Genomic DNA, 19261 nt, shown 5'->3' with positions numbered 1-19261 from the left:
CTATAAAATGAACAAAATGTACTATTCACATCAACACGGCGTTTGTTATGCTGGAATACCTGTCCCCTCCAGCAAGGCTTGCTTGTAATGGGTTAAAAAAGAGGAGTCAAAGACTAGTTTTAAGGGATTCTTAGGTGTGCTGCATAATTACGGGTTGTGATTTTCTACATTTTTTTTTTATATGTATCCAATGCTTTCTGTGAAGATATCTGCTGTTACACCTGACAAAAGCATGGCTTTAAAAAAAAAAAAAAAATTTCATCAAGCACAGTGGCAACACCTTGTAGCTTCTCAGATAAGAGGAGACCTTCCTACCTCCAGACACTTTCGTCGAAAGTATGAGATAAGGAGAGTGTTTATTCCAGCCAAGGCTGTTTTCCCACTCATGGCAGACATATTGTGAAGCCAGGCCTGGTTGAAGTAAGGCAAAGCCTCTGTGAATCTGTCGATCACACAAACATTTGTGAGTCCAATTGTTATACAAACATTTCTGAATTTGTTCATGATGCGAACACTGGTAAATCTATCCACATAATCACCTTCTGTGTGTCTTTCCATCACATAACCATCATGATAGAAGTTTTAACAAAACATGTGAATGTCTTGTCCAGACACTTTAAGCTTTTGCAAAGACTGGTAATCACCTCAGCTTTAATAAAGGTGTTCATGCTCTAAGATTGTTATCTTAAGTCGTTATGGTTATCACTGTTTACCAGCACTGTTGAAGTCTGAATTGTTTTAAGTCATTGTGGTGAAGAAAAATGCCAGCCAAAATCAATTTCAAAGTAACTATTTTAAAAAGGATGTGCTGATAATGGAACTTCAAAGGGAATTTTATTCCATGTTAAAAAGTTTATGCTGTACAGAAATGTTACCAACCTCTCTTTATAATAGGCCTGAAGGCCACGGACAAACATGAAGGCTGCTTGCCGGAACTGATGATATCGCTGATGCCATTGCTGATGAAAACATGAAGGACCAGACATGAAAGAAAACCTTTAAATGTTAACGCCAACTTTTACCTTACATGACCCATAAAAATGAGAATATGATTAATTGCTAATAATCTACTTGATATAAAGAAATATAGTATTTTTCCTTCATGTTAGCAGTGAGTGCGATTCACAACTTACTAGATTGCACATGATATAATCAGAAGCATGTTGAAAGACAGTTTTTTAGGACACATTTTAAAGAGAAAATTGGTACAATACCTCATAATCAGCCTTGATCTTTTCACCACACTCTCTTCGCATTTTGTTAATCATGTCAATGGAAGTGGCCCGTATTGCTTTGGCCCTGCACACAGATGAACCTTCACTAAGAAAACCAGGAGGTCAGTAATACAGGTCATCCTTGCTCATGTTAGACAACCAGGTCAACAAAACTGAATCAGCTTCTGACACATTTTAATGGTGTCTTAATCTAAATGTTCCAAAGAAAATAAAGTTATTAAATGACTAGACTAAACTTTATCCTTGCACCCTAAATAGCCACCTTGGTAAAGATGTTCTCTTTTAAAATATACTAACATTTTAAAATGTAATTTCTGCAAAAACACCCCAATAAAGCAAAAATGAATCACAGTAATTTTATTTGTATGAGCATGTGACTTCTGGAAAAAAGGCCATTAATGTATTAATAAACCATCATCAACCGATATGCGCTGGTGAAGACACAATAAACGGGCTAGTCATTTCAACCAAAACTCATATTTCCCAAGTTATACTAACTTCCCCACCTAAGCTGAACTGACCCCACCATGATTATATACTTTCCAACACTGAAAGTCAAATTGACCAGGACCAGGCTGAATGAATGCCAAAGCAGTGACACCTTTTTCATTATAATTAAATGCCTGCATATATATTTAATACAATCCTCAAAACTAAAAAGAAAAAAAGGATGACAAAGGTTTTTAAAAAATACTCCAATAATTTAAGAGAAAATTGCTTTATGTGCCACTGTGTAATTTGTTTTCTGAATGTGCACTGCCAAGATGGAGGCTGAACTTACTCAAACAACACACGATGTTGGTAATATTTGACATCTAAAGCTACTTCTGTCACTGGATATCGATTTGTCTTTTGGGCCTGGAATTTAACTTTCAGCGATGAGATGTTATAGTCATTATCGAAGCAATTTGATTCAGGCGGGTTGTAGATACAACTGGAGCAATATGTCCTGGGTCGCAATGACCAGTGACTCAATTAACAAGAAGTCTTAAATATGTTTATTTTTATGCTATATCTTGCTATATCTGCAATGATTTGTAATATGGGTAAATGGTCAGCCTGAAGCAATCTATTTTAAAATGTAATTAATATTTTTCAACACACAACTTCTGCAAAAAAGTCATCATAGAGCACAAAGTGTCGGTCATAAAGCCGATTGGGGAGGTAGTTGTAACAGAGATGACGTTTAACAGTGAAATACATTAGTGAACAAATTTGGGGTTGTAACTAAGAGGGAGTCATATTAGAAGAGAAGGCTTTACTATACAAAAATTTAAAAAGATTCAAACATATCATCTAGCAATCAAAAATTCTACTGATGTCTCTTTAATCAATGCATGCCTAGAGCCTAGTGAATCTGCTGCATATATCTGCATCTAATAATCAGCACCTCAAATTTTGATCCAGAATGGCCAGATGAGAGAACTGCTCTAGTAATATGATGTTCTGTGTGTTTGAATCTGCCTGATTTAAACAGAGATAAATCACTATATGCTGGAGACGAGCATCATCCTTGGGCAGTCGCCGCGGCAACATCTTTGCAGATTCTTGCAGTCGTTTCAGTTCAAATCCAGCTGCCTGAAATTAGGGAAAGATATTCCACTTCATAATAATTCTAATTATTAAAAGTCTCCTCAGCATACTCTGATATGCTTTGCTGATAATCTGTCCTTTCTTGTTACCCACCCACCTCTTAGTGTAACTAAGAAATAAAAGTGACAAAGAGTTATTAAAAAAATATTGCTCTTAATACTGAATAATCCCTTTTCACAAAATTATAACTCCCCTAAACCCACTGTGCATTCCCCAAAATGAAACAAATGCAAAGAAAAGTTAAGTTAGTTTAAATAACTTAGAGATCACAAGATGCACCCTGTAGAATTTGTTCCCAAGTAGGTCACAGATTATAATACGCTGTAGTCCATGATGTCTTACCCTTGTGAAGGCAGCTTCTGGTGGTGTAGGATGAGGGGTGTCTAGCGCCTTGTAGACTGCTTTCACAGTGTCTTCAAAAGACAGCTGGGCATGGCAAGAGGGGAGAGAAGACTGGGAGGATATTGGCATTGTTTGTGTGGCTGCTGACTGTGCTGAAAAACAAAGTAGAAGCCCATTGGTTCTTGCTTTAAACATCAGCCTTATAAAGGGCAACTCCACCCTAACTTGGGCATAAAGGAGAGATAATGACGTGCTGAATTGTTTCCACAAATAAAAAAAAAGTTTGGTTGCAAAAATGAACCATTTACTTACAATCACATCTGAAAATTAAATCTAAATACCTGATTCCCAGAAGATGCCATGTCTTATTGTCTGAAGAATAATGTGTTGACGTGATAACTTTAACTTTACTAAGTGGTGTCGAAATAATCAATTCTACAAATCATGACATATATTTTTAAACTTGAGCTCAATGAAGAAGAGCTGAATAAAATAAAAATACTGGTACGATGGAGGATATGATTACAAATAGTAACAATTCAGCAAATGTATGTTCAGCATGGCCGCTGTTACTTAAAAAACAACAACCCAATAACAAATAAAAGACTTTGGGCAAATTATCTGTGTGTGAAAAACAGAAAAATTCCTTTGCATAGCGGAACAAACCTCAATCATTTCTTTATCAGTGCTAAATGCACTCTTTATCTTAACAGTAAGGTCACCTCCCTTTGTATCCCAAATGTCTCCATCAATTACCACATTTTGGCTATTTTAAAACAATAGACAAAAATAACTATGTGTCACAATAATATAATTTTGAATTAATTTTAACATCACATTTAGCAGAAATGAACTGTTTTACCTTTAAAAGCTGGTATCTTTTTTATTGTAGAAAATTCACATATATCAGGGTTAGAACAACAAAAGCTGCCTTTCCGATATGTACATGTACATAAAAAGTTCCAGCTATTAATATTCTCACATAAACTTTTTCATCCTAAAGTGAATACATATTATCCAGAATGAGGAACATCACAAGATACACAGTAATTCGGCTGATTTTGCCGACCACTGACAGAAAACTAGGGAAACATAAACCTGCATATTACTCATAACATTTTGCTCACTATACCACAAAGAATTTAAATTTGAAAAAAACCCTGGATATTTTATCGTACAGACCAAGGGAAATAACTTGCAGAAAAATGATAGATTTAAAATGAGTTTTTAAAAATTCCTATACCTCTTGTCAATGAAAAAAATAAATTAAAAAAAAAACCACCACTTTTACATGCAGTGGTGTGACTTTTTCAACAAGACATGCCACCAACCGTGGCTTCCCAGTGCGACCACAAAGAGTTAAAGGTAGAACCCAACCAAGACAAGTTTTGTTATACCCCTCCCTTGAACTAGCTGACATACATTCCAATATCCTGCAGATTTTAAGTCACAATTCATGGTCCAGTTAGCAAGCAGAAGACTTTTGACAGTTCCTCAAAATTACTCCACACAGTTTTGGTCAAATGGTATTTAAACCATCACAAATAAAAGTCAGTTATTTTTCCTCTGCAAATGATGGCCTTTGTGAACAATTATGAAAGAATATATCTGAAATCATTGTATATAAATAAATCATCTGGAGACTGAAATTATGAGTTAAAATGAAAAAATGAAATGTGCGATGAAAAATAAAATGGCAAGAAAATTGAAGAAATGTCTAAACTTAAATGCTTTTTAAATGAAATATTTAGAGTATTTGGTGTGCTTGTCAGCTGTGATTTTTTAAGTAACTGAATTTTGTGACATTAACTTTTACTTTTCTGCATCAAAATTACTTAAATGACTGAAAAATCTGCTCAAATCTTGATATACATTTAGCAAACTGTTTGTGCTTGTAATACTACGAAAAAGTTCAGAAATAGGTTAGAGATCTACTAAATTTTATATTTGCTTACTAGGTTTATGCTCTGCAACAATAGTGACTTCCGGATCACCAGTGGATTTTTTGACTTGCTCTGCATCCCAGTCTTCTATCTCCTGAGCAAATGCCTTGTTGTCAGCAACAACCATCTCTTGCAAGTCCTTAGGCATGGTTTCCATGGAGTCTACTTGTCTACATGCTTGCCCCTCCCCTGACAGAAAGTACAGATCACATCACAAAATGCAGAGACAACATTTTAGAGATTCAGAGATAATCTACATTACTCCTGAGAAGAGAGTAAGGCTAGGTGGCCTTGTGCTCTCAAATTTCTGTACATCTCAAATAGTCTGGACAACTAATGCTTGTATTTTTATGATAATTTTTTTCTCTGGACTTCATTCACCTGTGTTGTCTGACAGGCCTGTCATTTGACATGAAGATGTCAGAAGGGGTGGGGGAAGGGGAGTGGGGAATTTGTGTTTTATACTGAGCCAGAAACTAACACTATATTATGACAAGGCAGCCAGAACTGTACACAAATGCCACATGCAGAGAAAGAACAGTGTGCCTGAGACGAGAGCTGAACCCAGGACAGTCAACCCTCATTGCCATTGCGCCACCAGACCATACATCATGCAATCATGTGCACATAATTGCAGTGATTCACCCTGCAGTATACTTCATTCCCATGGGATTAGGTGTTTAAAGAACATACTAAAAGCATACTCCATAGGAGTGTGAGTATGCACTTAATAAATTTTGCATTTATTATTATTATTAAAGGTTTTCGCCAACCCACCTTGGTACAGGTGTTTTGACTAGAACTCTTGTTGGATGGGATGAGTATCAACTAGGCGAATTCTGATATGTATTATTGAGGCAGAATATAGTCTGATGAACCAGGGTACCTCATAAGTAAATGGTTAATTATATGTACATACCTGACACATCCTGAATCCTAGACTTGTCCACATACATCAAACAGTAGGCGCTTGCGTTGTGATAGCCACCAACACTCTCTCGCTCTAGCTCAGCCCAAGAAGACTCAGAGATGGTGATGTCATTAAACTTGAGCCACATACTTCGCTCTTCATCATAGATGAAGGCCCAGTAATGGCCACTGGCTGCTTGACCCTCATGTACCAACACTGCATGCAGGTGGTATGGGAACTGAAGACAGAAACATGGGTATCAGTGACATTCTTCAGAAGCACCTAAGCTTGTCTTACAAGAACAAGCTGAACATAAAAGCAAAAGAATATAAGAGAGGTGTTCATCAACAGAAGCATCTAAAGAGGAGGGGAATAGGTTAAGACTATGCTTGTGTGACAGAATGCATGTAAGGCTCTTTTATCTTTTAGCTGCTTTCACTCCTTGGTGTTAACCCTGAGCATCACTTCAGCTAATAGTGGTAAACCCAGAACATTCAGGATAACTAATCTGACCCTGGGTAACTTCATTATAGCTGAATACCACTTGACGTTAACTGTTTTTACATAAATTTCTGAGCCCAATTAATATTTGCAGTTTACACTAAGGATATTAACACACTGGCTCTGGCTGTTGACTGTAGTTTACATAGCCTTTTGATTACTGCCTGTGGGTGCACAATGAAAATGTTCCCAGATTTAGTGCATTAAGGGCATGGGCAGGCAAATTGGAGCACAGCGCAAACATGATTCAACTATAAATCATTCACATGTGACTCCATTTAAGTATGAAATATACCTCTAACAGCAATGGAAACCTCATGCTAATACAAAACATAGCCCTTTGGCTGTCTTGTATTGTTACTCTCAGTTCTTGTTCTTATTTGGTTCCTCTCTGCTTTTTCTGTATTTGATTTTATTTTTTTATAGTTCATAGATTGTTTTCCTGTCCCTCAAATGCTTGTTCATGCTTTGTCCTTAGGAGTGTGAGTATGCGCTTTACAAATTTTGTATTTATTATTATTATTGACAAGAAATGGACCAACTGTATTGTGAAGTAAATATTATCAGACCTCTGCCTCAATAGGTCTTGGTGGTCTTATTCAGAGTGCATCATATATATAGAGAGGGCAATGGTGTAATGGTGGTGGAAAGTGTGTTAATATAATAGCCTAACCTTCTGCATGGCATCATCAGAGTACATCTGGCTCAGCTGACATTCCAAAGTTGATATTGTGGACTGAAGCTCTGAGAACCATATGCACATTTGTACAGACATATACATATTACGAAACATCAAAACAGGTATCTAGAAGTTAATTTACATGCAAATATCTTTATTCAAATATAACTACAAATTTTAGAATATATAAACAGACAAAACATTTGAAATAAAAACCTAAGCTTAAAATAAAAGTCATCATATAAAAATAAATCACAGGCTACCTCGGACATCATTTTCCACCTCCGTCCTCCATCGACGCAAACAGTCACGAAGTACTCTCAGCTCATTGTCATTGACATGTCGTGGTGCTGGAAACACCTCTGTCTGACCTTCAGTCTGGCACTGGAGAGGTGAATCTTTCTGAGGTGTATGAGGCTCCGATAGATCTCCAGACGGAGGAGAGGGGGCAGCATCAACATAGCACATGCTCTGGTCAGAGGACTCTGTGGAGGCAAGTGACGAGGTGGTGCCACTCAAAGACTTGTTACTGGAGCTTCAACAAGGCACAATAACACAAAGCAGTGTATCATCACTTAAATCTGCCTCACGTTAACTCAATTATCATGTCATACAAAAAATGGTATGAAAGGCAATGATGTATGCTATCATATACTTGAACATTAAATATCTAGAAACTCAAACTTGAAATTATTAATATCATATGGTGCAGAGTCATGCTTATATAGGAGCATGTAACCAAAGTTTGCTTTAAAAAATAGTCCATGAAGAGAAAGACCGACAAATATAAGGATGAAGTTTAAAGACAAAAAAATGCAGAGATGAGGCAGGGGGAGAAAGAAAACAAGTTTGAAGTGTTCAGGAATAATGCTCATGGAAAAGAAGTGATCTTAATGCACATCTGGATACAAAAGGAAAAGATTTCAACTGCTTTGCTACACCCTAAACAGCTGGTGACTGTACATTATTGTTTTGGTGACAGGAGTTGTTGACAGCTTAGTAAAATTAATTCATTTCACTGAATGCGTCAAAAATGCATTGCAATTTGAAAAAAAATTGTTTTAAGTAAAAGTACATGTGGATTAATTTAAATTTTATGCTGATAAATGATGCAGCCAATGTGAAAATTTGTGATGAGATTACGCAATGAGGTGTCACCATAACAAGAAATCTACTTTTGTAAAATCATGAGAATTTAGATCGTGAGCTTTTTTCAATGGAGGTGGTAGCTCAAATATATCATGTAAAAAGAATAATACAGAGCTGAATGAGTCATAAGGTATGTGAGGAACTGGCATTTGTAATAAAATAAACCTAGTCATTTGAAAAAATTTTATTTATGTAGCTTTTAAGTTGGCTGTCATTTGTGGAAAAAAGAAATGCAGACCAAACAGGCATAGAAAATGCAGCCAAATATTCTGCCTGAATGAAAGTGGCTAATCACAGTTCAAAAATAAACTCAAACCAGCACCTTACATTTGCAGACAAATTTTTAAATATCATGACAAGTACATGAACTATGATATCAAAAAATCTTTTAATAAGTTTATCAAATTTAGTATCCTTGATGTGGAATGGTTACTGAGTGCTGAAATACTGCAATTATGTGGCATACCTGATGCTTTGCTTAGGTGACTCCATGTCCACATCACTGGATGACAAACATGTGGAGTTGGATGTAGGGGGCTTACTTTCTGCAAACTCTAGTGCATACTGAAGAATATCATGAAGGGGGCAGCGTTTGCTTCCAGAACCATAGTTCATGAACCTAAGAAACCCCACATTATGTTTTAATGCAAGCTTATTATAGATGGGTCTCTAGAAACATAGCATCTTCTAAGAACATGACTATTTTCCATAAAAAGGACACACAACTGTTTCTTCAGCACTCAGGCCAATATCTACTCAAACATAGCTCAACAAATCTACAAACTAAAAGCTTTGTTTAAACTGGTATGTCTATAAGAAGATCATTTTTTAAAACAGGTTTAAACAAAAGACAAAAACTCAAGCTAAAATTCTAGCAAAGAAAAACCTTCTTACCTGTCTAATTTTGACTGGACTTGAGACAGTTCCTCTTTCAATATTCGAGATCGTTCTCTTCGTTGCCGGGTTATGCTCTTGTTATTTTCTAAATATCTGCATTAGGAGATTGACTTTCAGTCAATTCAGTGTTCAGTAGACTTTCAGTATTACCTAACTGCTTCGAATCATCTCATAAAAGGCTTTTGCTTTTGGAAAAAACATTTGAAAACACACTTATTGATGCAGTTGTAGACTGAACATAATATTCTGGAAAACTTTGAATTCTATTAGAAATCCATTTACTTCATTCACTGTAGGTGCTTATTTTTATTTTTGTTTTGGGAATATTTAAAGCAAACAAATATGAAAGCTTCTCACCTATCTACGTAAATGACCCGTGGAAATTCTATCTTGTTGTGTATTTTTTCTGGCCGCCCTAACTGTTGGTTGAACTGGAACCGTGACAGCTCAAAGGTTAGCACGGGGGGCAGACGAGTAAACCAGAGCTGTGAATAAAAATGCCAGGAGTCACGGACAAAAACATACATGATTGTGATATGTTCATGTTTGAGCAAGAAGTGCCACCCAAGACTCCCCTTGTCCCCAACCCAAAACAAACAAAAACATGAAATCCTAATAATAGTGGAGACTTCAAGGTTAACAACATGCATGATTCTGCCGTACAGCTTTAAGATGTTAACCACCATCAGAAAGAGGATAACCAAACAAATAAAAAGGTAACTTAGTTTTGCAGAACACATCCCCGGCGTTGAAAGAAACCACTTTGAAAACTATGAATGACAGAGTAAGGTGCCAACTGCGGTTTGTACCTCTTGGCCAGACTTGAGAGAAGATGCATCTTTGTTGACAGCCTCTATCTCGTCCTGCATAGTGGTGGCTTCAAGGCTTTCGTGGATGTCACGAAATCCATTCACCTGAAGAGGGAACTGTCCAAAAGTCTCTTGCTTGGTGAATACTTTGCCTGCACAAAGAGACTGGTCTTTCTTTATGCATGTATATTAAACGAGATGGAGGTATGCAAGTCAAAAACAACACTACAGATGGTTTTTGCAAAACAAACCATTACTATTTCTCTATATAAATACTGATATTCACATGTTCTCAACAGCGACATTAACAATTAAAAAAGTCAGGAGATCCACAAAGACAGAAAAATTACTCTATACCTTTCATGCATCCTTAATTTTGAGATTAAAGTTCATCACTGAAAAATCATGAAGTGCTTTTAGGGAGTATTAAGAGAGTGGAGTGGGTGGAAAGATGGGAATCAAGACACCAACCTTCATGCACACCTTCAGCCCGAAACTGGCCATAAAACAATTCAGTTACAGGATTTGTAAGTGCAGCAGTGGCCAAGTTTCCCCTGTAAATAAAACAGTAAATTGCATCAAGCAGGATCCTCTGTGGTCTCCAAATTGGTAACAACAGTGTTCAACATTAAAGTCAGTCTAAAAATGGTGCAATCTTGGAGCCAGCTCATTTGGGATCTGTTGGATCAATAAAAGTTCTAGATCAATGTGGATGTAATGGGACAAAAATGAATACAGGCACACTCTCAATCAAATTCTGAGAAGAAGGAAATATGGAGTGTGACTTACGGCTCTCCTGAGGAAGGATTCACATGGTCAGCCTTGAAGGCATCTTCAAGCCATTCCAAGAGCTTGTGCTGAAACTCGCTTACATCCTATCAAAAACAAAATCGATTTAATGTCACATAAAACTTACTGAATTTTCTTCTTACAAAAAAGACTTTTTATTGGTTATTATGATGGGATACACCTCTAATTCATTTGCTCTAAAAATCAGCTCTTAAAGGTATACTACACAGCAAAGACTATAAGTAAATTGTATCTATAAATGACTGGCAGTACAATGCCAACCTCTGCCTTTGCAGCCTAACATCTGAGGACATGTATCTTGAGAATGGAAAGAAGTTATCCACCCACACTTGGGAAAATGGTACCCTATAATAAGATCAATCCAATGATCTGAAAAGTGAACAGCAATATTCTTTTGTCTTACTGGCTTGAGGGGAAGGGGTATCTCTTTCTGTTTATTTGCATTTAATAATAATATATTTATTTGTATGTTGCTTTTCCCCACCATTAAAGGTGAGCTCAAAGCGCTTTACTAAAAAGAAAAATACACAAACATTATAATAATGGATTCTGGTCTCAAAAGCAGTTGCAGAATCACTGAAAAATAGCCATTTGTTTTTCTCTTCATAGAACAATCCACAGGATTTGTGTCTTAATGTTGTACTTTGTTGCTTGTTGTTTGCAATGTTCATAAGAATTTTGTGTACAGCACATATAGCATTAAAACGTGCTATAAATTTCAGTTTAGTATATTTTCTTCTGTAAGGATCCCTGAACTGCTTTGGATGTTTGGTAAAGCACTCTATAAATAGCTATTATTTATATCTATTTTTGTTAAAGGCTTTGAGCTTGCCTTTGATGGTGGAGTAAAGCCAGGTTTAAATTTCAATAATTACTATTTTGCTATAACCTTTTTATGCCTGCCCATCCACAATTAAAAAAAGACAATCTTGTTACAAGCAAACATTGTAATATGTCTTCTTTGGTTAGATGTAGTTATATAGATGTAGTTATACCTGTTGACTGTCAGTAACTCCTGATGGTGATGAGAATGCTTCTTTCAAAATATCTACAGCTTTGGAGGGATCTACATATTTTCTAGTTGATCCTATCATAAGACCGAACAGAAGACGAAGTTCCTGCATGAAGCGTAGATTCCTTCTTTCCTGTAAAATGGAAGACATCAGAGCATTAAATAAATCACCTATGATTCATATCAGCTGGATATATGTTTGATACAAAACATCATGGTTAGACAATAAAAAATTAATCAAAAATGCTGGTACGATTCAGATACATGACTCATAGCTCATACTACTCAACCTGTGCAATATGCATGATTTTGTATTAAATCACCCCCCCTCCCCAACTCTTTCCCTTCCCCCACACAAGCAAACATATATTCAATTCAATACAACTTTATTCATCCACAAGGGCAATTAGTTTTAACTCACATTTAGGTTGCTCACAGAATCAGAGGGCATTTGAAGTGCAGAACCATGCGCCTGAATTTGGGCAAGTAGAACAATGACTGCAAGACATTATCAACATTCAGTAAGTTAACTGGAAAATATAATTTCTATGATGTGGAGTAGTGATTGTCGACATTTAAACATTTTATCACTTATAATTTGTCCTTGTGTACGCTGATTTTAATGTTTAATACATCAAACATAAAATTAACTTTGAAACTTCTGTACACCACCAGTTCTGTTGCAAAAATGTACACAAGAATTGACTTTCACCAAAAGTTCTTAGAGAACTCATGGACAGTCATGCACATGACACCAAATAAAAAAAAATTATATCAAAACAGAGACATTAGCATACCCAACCTTACTCCTGCCCCACCTTGCTGGGTAGGCAGAGGTGGGGGAGGTGGAGAGATAACTGCTACTTGCAATATGATAATGTATCTGGTCTTTTGCAGCTACAGTTTTCTTGAACATAAGCAGTTGAAAAGCCAGACAATCAAATATCGGCAGACAAAATTCTCATAGGCTTCCCAATGCACCACTCAACATTAGGCACCACCTTCTCTGCCAACTGATGTTTTTGGTAACAACGTCAGTTAATAAAAGGGGTCACTGATGACAGAATTAGTGGCCTATGCCATCTGGTCATGGTAAGTTAAAATAAAAATACAGACGCATTTATTTGCAATACACTCCAACAGTCAAATGTCTCCTTCGTTGACCAAGTACTTGTAGCTAGCAATAAAAGAAGGGGTGTTGGAAAAAAAAAAGATGATGGGGGGAGGGAGGGGAGTAAGAAACCAGGCAAGGAATTTTAATTCTCCCCATTTCCTTTGTGGACCACCTTAGACATGCAGATACACTGGTTTTATGCTGGCACCCATAGGCTTGCTGCTTCAAAATGTAAAAATGTTAACTTGAAGAAAGTACCTGTATGACTGCACTGAACCAGCAGGTGTTCCCCACATTCTTTAAGCCCACTGGCCAGCCTTCCTGGCGTCTGCGCTCATGAGGGTTGAGTGGGTCAACAAACCATACTTCTCCTCTTTTCCTCTTGGTGCCAGCTTTAGACTCAGCCAAGCTCGCTTCCAGAATTCTGGTAAATGGAAAAACAACACTACATAACTCAAGTAAAGTTTACATAACACCTACTCTTTGAAGTTAGATAACCTTTATGAACGTCTGCAAAATAAGCAAATTTTACATGGAGCTCTCTATGTATTAATGAGACTTAACACACTGAGCCCAGGGCTTGAATTATGATACTGACCCTCACATATGCATAAATTTGAAGCAAAAAAAAAAAACAAACAAACAAAAAAACAAAATAAACATAAAACAGAAAGATAAATAAAACTATTTCTACCTCATTTCATCATAAATATTGCAGTTTTTTGTAAATCCAAAAGAAAATTAGGTATATCAGAAAACTTTGATACAAGGTCATACACAATAACTGATCACTACAATGTTTAGTCCTGATTTCAGAGGATTGTAATGATTACACATCATGTAGAATAAATAAACATAACTTATGATATTGAATAACAATTTAAGTGTCAGAAAAAGACTAAAAAATCACTAGCCATCTTCACATGCACACGCCTGTTGCCTTTATTTTTGAAAATGGTACATCCAGAAAAATTCACATTTTCAAATTTACATCTTGTTCCTTCGTCAAAGGATTAACTCTTTTTAAATGCAATTCATGCAGGTACATGACTGGATTTTGTTTACATAGCTTTATAGTAAAGATTACTGAATATCAATTATGATGAACATGGGTGGGCAGCCCAATCTTAATCATTGCTGAAGGTATGTAACTTAAATGCAGACTTAATGAGGTACAACCCCTGCTAATGTGGGGGAGGGGGTAAACTGGTGTTTTATGCTCAACCAGAAACTTAGGCTATATCATGGCAAGGCAGCCAGTCCTGTAAACAGATGCCACATACAGAGAAAGACAAGAGCTGAACCCTGTATTGGTGACAGGCGTTAACTGTCGTGCCACCAGACCACCCCTTGCTAATGTGGAAAATCTGTGAATAACCCTAGACTCCCCCAAAAATTAAAAAGCTCAAACAAACCAAAAATACTATTTATAAAAAAAGAATAATATATATTTTATGCACCTTTGACTAAGTAAACTTTCTTCCTTTATGTTTTCTTTGCTCTTTTCACTCTATGTGCATTATCTGTAATAGCCTGCAGTAAACTGCAAAACTTTCCAGAAATTCCCACTTAATGAGGACAAAACTAAACTTTTACAAAATGAAAAAAAAATGCTGACTATAGGATAAAAACAAAATATGGATCTGAAAGTGTTTAACAAAAGTGATCTCATAGGGAGAGAAAGGTCACCTGCTTATGTCTTGCTCTTCTCGAGTGACTTGACCACCAAGAATTCCCTGTGAATCTTGCAGACTTGCATTTATGGCTTTGTCAATATCATTTCGTTCACCCGTTTCCTGGGTTAAGTCAATAACTGGAATAAATACAAAATAATGTCAATGGATATCTCAAAGTACCCTGCAAGTGGATACAATTAAAATAAATATTATGTTAATAATGTTATAGATAATTTTAAATAATATATATTACAAATTAATATTAAGACTAATAAAAGATAGGTGAAACATGATAACACTTTATATCCAGATGAACAATACGAGAAATAATAATGTGGTAAAAGTACAAGAGACAAGGAGTTTTGTCTTGTATGCAATTAAAAAAAAAAAGAATAAGAAAACCCCAGCTTTCTTCAACTAGCAATAATACCTTTCTGAACACATGAAATTTCATTTTAAAGAAACCCATTTGTCTCACCTGGATTTTTTGCCAACTGTGACACCTGTGTAGGTATCTTTTTCGCAAGAGGCTCCTGCTTCTCTTGGACAGTGACTGGCACCTTGGTCATTTTGGGTGTACGCAGCTACACAGATACCATTGGGATAGGTTAAGACCAAGTAGTAGTAATAATAAACATGTGATTTATATAGCACATAATGCCAATCGTGAGGGAGAATGTTTTCAGCACTTAAGACAAGTAGGAGACATAGAATACAAAGGATGGACAAGAAACAACTAGGAAGACATTTATTAATCAAAGACAAACAGAGAAAAGTTGTAAATGATGCCAAACCAACGACTAATCTCAGAACAAGACTTGGTAAGGCAACAGTAGAAATGATCAACTGAACAAAATGTTGAGAAGTAGCGGTGTCAGCCTCCTGGCCAAATTCAAACTCTGCAAGAGTTCTGCTGTTCTTCCCTTTTTTTGATGTACTTGCAAAAGCTAGACATTGACAATGGACTTTGAATAGACTGAAGCCTCTGTAATGAAATACTTTGAGATTCCTAAACTCTTCATGGACTGAACTGGAAAAAATGGTTAATATTTATGTTTATGGTTGCAGCAGAGATGACACCATTATAGGCAGTTGCAAAGAGATACTCCCATGATTAACAGAACGTCATAAAGGTTTTTGACACACAACAGGTCTTGCCAAGGCTACCCTGCAATGCATGGTGGAAGGAGACAAAGGCTGAGCAGCTAGGCAAAAGCTTGTCCACACACATCTGGGGCCAATCAAGTTACCCCAACTCTCTTGTGTCTTCTATGTTCATCTTTTACTACTTGTCTGCATATTTTTTTTCCTTTGATCCTTGGTATTCTGTCCATGTCTCCTACTTGTCTTAAGCTTTGAGAGCATGTTCCTTTGTGAGCATGATTGTGTACTGTATAAATCACATGTTTATCCCTATGCTTTGTGAAGGACATATCATCCCCGATAGCCCTATCAGTTACTTCCTCTGCTTCTAGGGTTAAGGGGCTAAACTAAACAAGGGTCACTGCTTAAAAGAGGCTGCTACAGCAAAAGAAGACTGGTGGCTTGTAGGATGTCAACTTTGTTGGACACAGAGAGAGATCATTTGCACCATGAACCCTGATATGTACTGTGTAGATGCTAATGCTGCTGCTTTTTGTCACATTTTTAGGTGCAAAGCCAAAGCTAACATTCTTGATGTTTCATAAGAGGACAGCATTATATAGACAACTAGCAAAATGCACATTTACTTAAACATCAAACTAAAAATCCAAAAATCCCTTTTTACATTAGCACTGTATTTTTTACCCCAATTAAACTGGTCTTGAAATGACCTTATATCTTGCTACCTGTCTTCGGTGAATGGTGTCATCCTGCACTAACATGTCCACCACATCTTCCAATTTGAATTTCCCCTCTTTTGTACAGCAAGCACTAATGGCCTCATCAATTACACACTGATCGTCGATTCCTGTGACCTCCCTGATCTTGGCATATGTGACACTCAGCCCATCATCACGAATACGCTGCAACAATACAGCAATGTTATTTCTTGCATGGTTTTATGTATACATGTGCATAACTGTGTATATGCACATACACACTTCTACATACATAAAATAATAATGATTTATATAGAGCCTTTCCAAAAACTTTGCTCAGAGCACTTTACATAAATGATATATAGGCTAAATCATAACCATCCACATAAAATGCACATATAACAGACACGCTTACTTCTACAACAGACACTACTCACAAAAAAAGTAAATTACAGACAAACACTATGCATGCTCAGGGTCAGGACAGGGTCACAGAGATGTTGTTGTTCTGAAAAGATGTGTCTTAAGTTTAGACTTAAAGGTGGTAAGAGAATCAGAGTGACTAAGGCTGATAGGTAATTCATTCCAAGTTGATGGGGCTTGATATAGGAGAATGACCTCTGTCCATATGTCTTTGTCTTAGAATGACTTGAAGAAGCTTGGTGTTAGAAGGTAAGTGAAGAGGTCAACCGGGCGTATTAGATGGAAGTGAGTTCAAAAAGGCAAAGAGGGCCAGTGCCAAAAACAGCAGAGTAAGTCAAAGTGAAGAGTTTGTAGCTATATGATCCATGACTGGCAGCCAGTGAAGAGTGTGTATGATAGGTAATATATGCTCATATCTAGATGGTCTGCAGACGAGACGAGCAGCATTATTCAGGATTCTTTAAAGTCTGTCAAGAAAATACTTGGGAATTCTAGCTAAAATAAAATTACACTAGTCCATCTTTGATAAGCATAAAGGCACAGATTAGAGTTTTAGATGCATCGATGGTAAGATATGTGTATACTACAGGTGTATGCATGCACAAGTATGGAATGCTTTCCCTTTTTTGAAGACAAAGTAAATATATATAATGGATGCAAATATATAAATACTTTATGCGAGTATAAATTCACATATATTTTATATACACACTCATATATACTATGTATATACATTATACATATATATGCATGTGTTAGCATACACATACAGATAATATGCATACACAAACATTTATCTACACATGTACGTACATAGGTGCATAACCACACACTTTGGCATAATGAGATTGATAGAATAGACTAAACGTTTTTACAATTTCATGATATAACTCCTTTTCATCTTTGAATTGAGAACACCTTTTTTTTTTAAATCCTTAAAAATCCCCTTTAGTCAAAAACACGTGTTATACTCCTCACCAAAATAATCAATGATAGTTCACCTGTGGTGTCAAAGTCTTTTTAAAATAAAGTTTTATTCTAGTGAAGGACTATTTTCAGAACTGTTCAACCTATTGTAAAACCTATATAAAAATAATGATATCAACTTTAGGTGATCTATTCATATTGCTAATTCCAATACAAAACTACTATGTAATGATGCTCTTGTTTATTATGTAAATTATTCAAACTATGTAAATTATCCTCCAACCCCTATTAAAAAAAAATCCCAACAAAATAGTTAGTCTTAACTATGGTACATTCTAAATTTTGCTGCAAATAAATGATCATTGATATATCTGTGCAGCAGAAAGTGCACTTTCTATAGCTCGCAGTAAAAAAAATTGCTTCCATAAGCTAATTAAAACAAAATTAGTCATTGTGCACTTAATATCCCCATATTTTTTATTCACTACAAGGCTCACTGTTAATCTATCCAGCTCGTGATGTCAAAATGTGTCGAATGTATTAACAAAAGTTCCCAAGACCTTACTGTACCAACTTCAGCACCAGCAGAGCCTCTACCCAATGTTTGTAATTCCTAAGAGATGACAGGTAGCGATAATTACGTACACGCCCATTTATCACATTAGTTTAAATATCTTAGTTTTTTTAGGCATATGCATATATGTCAACAAAGTAAAAGCATGATTATGTCACAAATGAAGTATATTTTACCAGATGAACCATTACTGCATCGAGTCGCAGAAGCCGGAGGCATCAGATTTGACCAAAAACATTATTTGGAAGAATGCCAATTAGATTTTTAAAAAGTGACAGTTAAGTATCATTAACTGGAAGTAGCCGCTGTGAAATCCATCTTTAAAATATTCACGAGAGTATCATGCATACAACGGATGGAGGCAAAAATCATTTACCTTGCTATTGTGTTGTTGCAAACTCGACTGTTCCACGGTCATGGTGGAATTCCGGTCGCACAAAAATGGCGACCATCAACACATTCCTTGCCGATCACTATTTGTGTGAACGTTGGCGTATAAACCAGAATGCACTTGATTACATTACTGTCTCCACAGACGGCCACACATAACCTGCTCTTTCACATTTGACTCGATTATGAAACCGGAACAAGCCCTTTGATTCCTGGTGTTTCACTACGACATCTCCGTTTTAACGATGTGGCGTCTCCAATGACTGGAACAGCTACGGAATCTTTGTTAATGCGTCTCTTTTGAGTTCTGTGCAACTGGAATTATTTGACACTCAACCCGAGCATTAGAAGAATCAGGAAGAATTTGTTATTTTCTAATGGCTCACTTGCATTCATGACTTCTATTCATTTTGAAACCACAAAGCGACCTTAAAGTCTCAGTACCTTCTTGTCTTGGTTACAGAAGCAGACGAAT

At 36.3% G+C, this 19261-nt stretch overlaps 1 protein-coding gene across 2 annotated transcripts in view; it reads right to left on the bottom strand.

Moving 5' to 3' along the window:
* The window catches only part of LOC112567973 (ubiquitin carboxyl-terminal hydrolase 25-like), a 28203-nt gene extending 8949 nt beyond the window's left edge, over nt 1-19254 (bottom strand). Inside the window, exons 1-22 of one of the 2 annotated variants that reach the window (XM_025244929.1) lie at nt 18773-19254; nt 16500-16676; nt 15149-15254; nt 14684-14807; nt 13253-13418; nt 12326-12378; nt 11864-12044; nt 10848-10933; nt 10530-10612; nt 10059-10210; nt 9607-9734; nt 9247-9342; nt 8819-8971; nt 7467-7738; nt 7198-7268; nt 6033-6261; nt 5126-5302; nt 3171-3322; nt 2626-2813; nt 1215-1299; nt 880-959; nt 316-442 (exon numbers count right to left, since the gene is read on the bottom strand). In XM_025244929.1, the coding sequence (XP_025100714.1) occupies nt 316-442; nt 880-959; nt 1215-1299; nt 2626-2813; nt 3171-3322; nt 5126-5302; nt 6033-6261; nt 7198-7268; nt 7467-7738; nt 8819-8971; nt 9247-9342; nt 9607-9734; nt 10059-10210; nt 10530-10612; nt 10848-10933; nt 11864-12044; nt 12326-12378; nt 13253-13418; nt 14684-14807; nt 15149-15254; nt 16500-16676; nt 18773-18814 (2928 nt within the window). In that variant the 5' untranslated portion in view covers nt 18815-19254. Of the gene's footprint in view, nt 1-315; nt 443-879; nt 960-1214; nt 1300-2625; nt 2814-3170; nt 3323-5125; nt 5303-6032; nt 6262-7197; nt 7269-7466; nt 7739-8818; nt 8972-9246; nt 9343-9606; nt 9735-10058; nt 10211-10529; nt 10613-10847; nt 10934-11863; nt 12045-12301; nt 12379-13252; nt 13419-14683; nt 14808-15148; nt 15255-16499; nt 16677-18772 lie in introns of those variants that run through there. The other variant, XM_025244927.1, reaches the window with a different exon arrangement.
* Nucleotides 19255-19261: the final 7 nt, after the last annotated feature.

This window comes from Pomacea canaliculata, linkage group LG7 (assembly GCF_003073045.1).
Source record: "Pomacea canaliculata isolate SZHN2017 linkage group LG7, ASM307304v1, whole genome shotgun sequence".
Lineage (NCBI taxonomy): Eukaryota > Metazoa > Mollusca > Gastropoda > Architaenioglossa > Ampullariidae > Pomacea > Pomacea canaliculata.
This window is presented reverse-complemented; position numbering and strand designations above follow the sequence as displayed.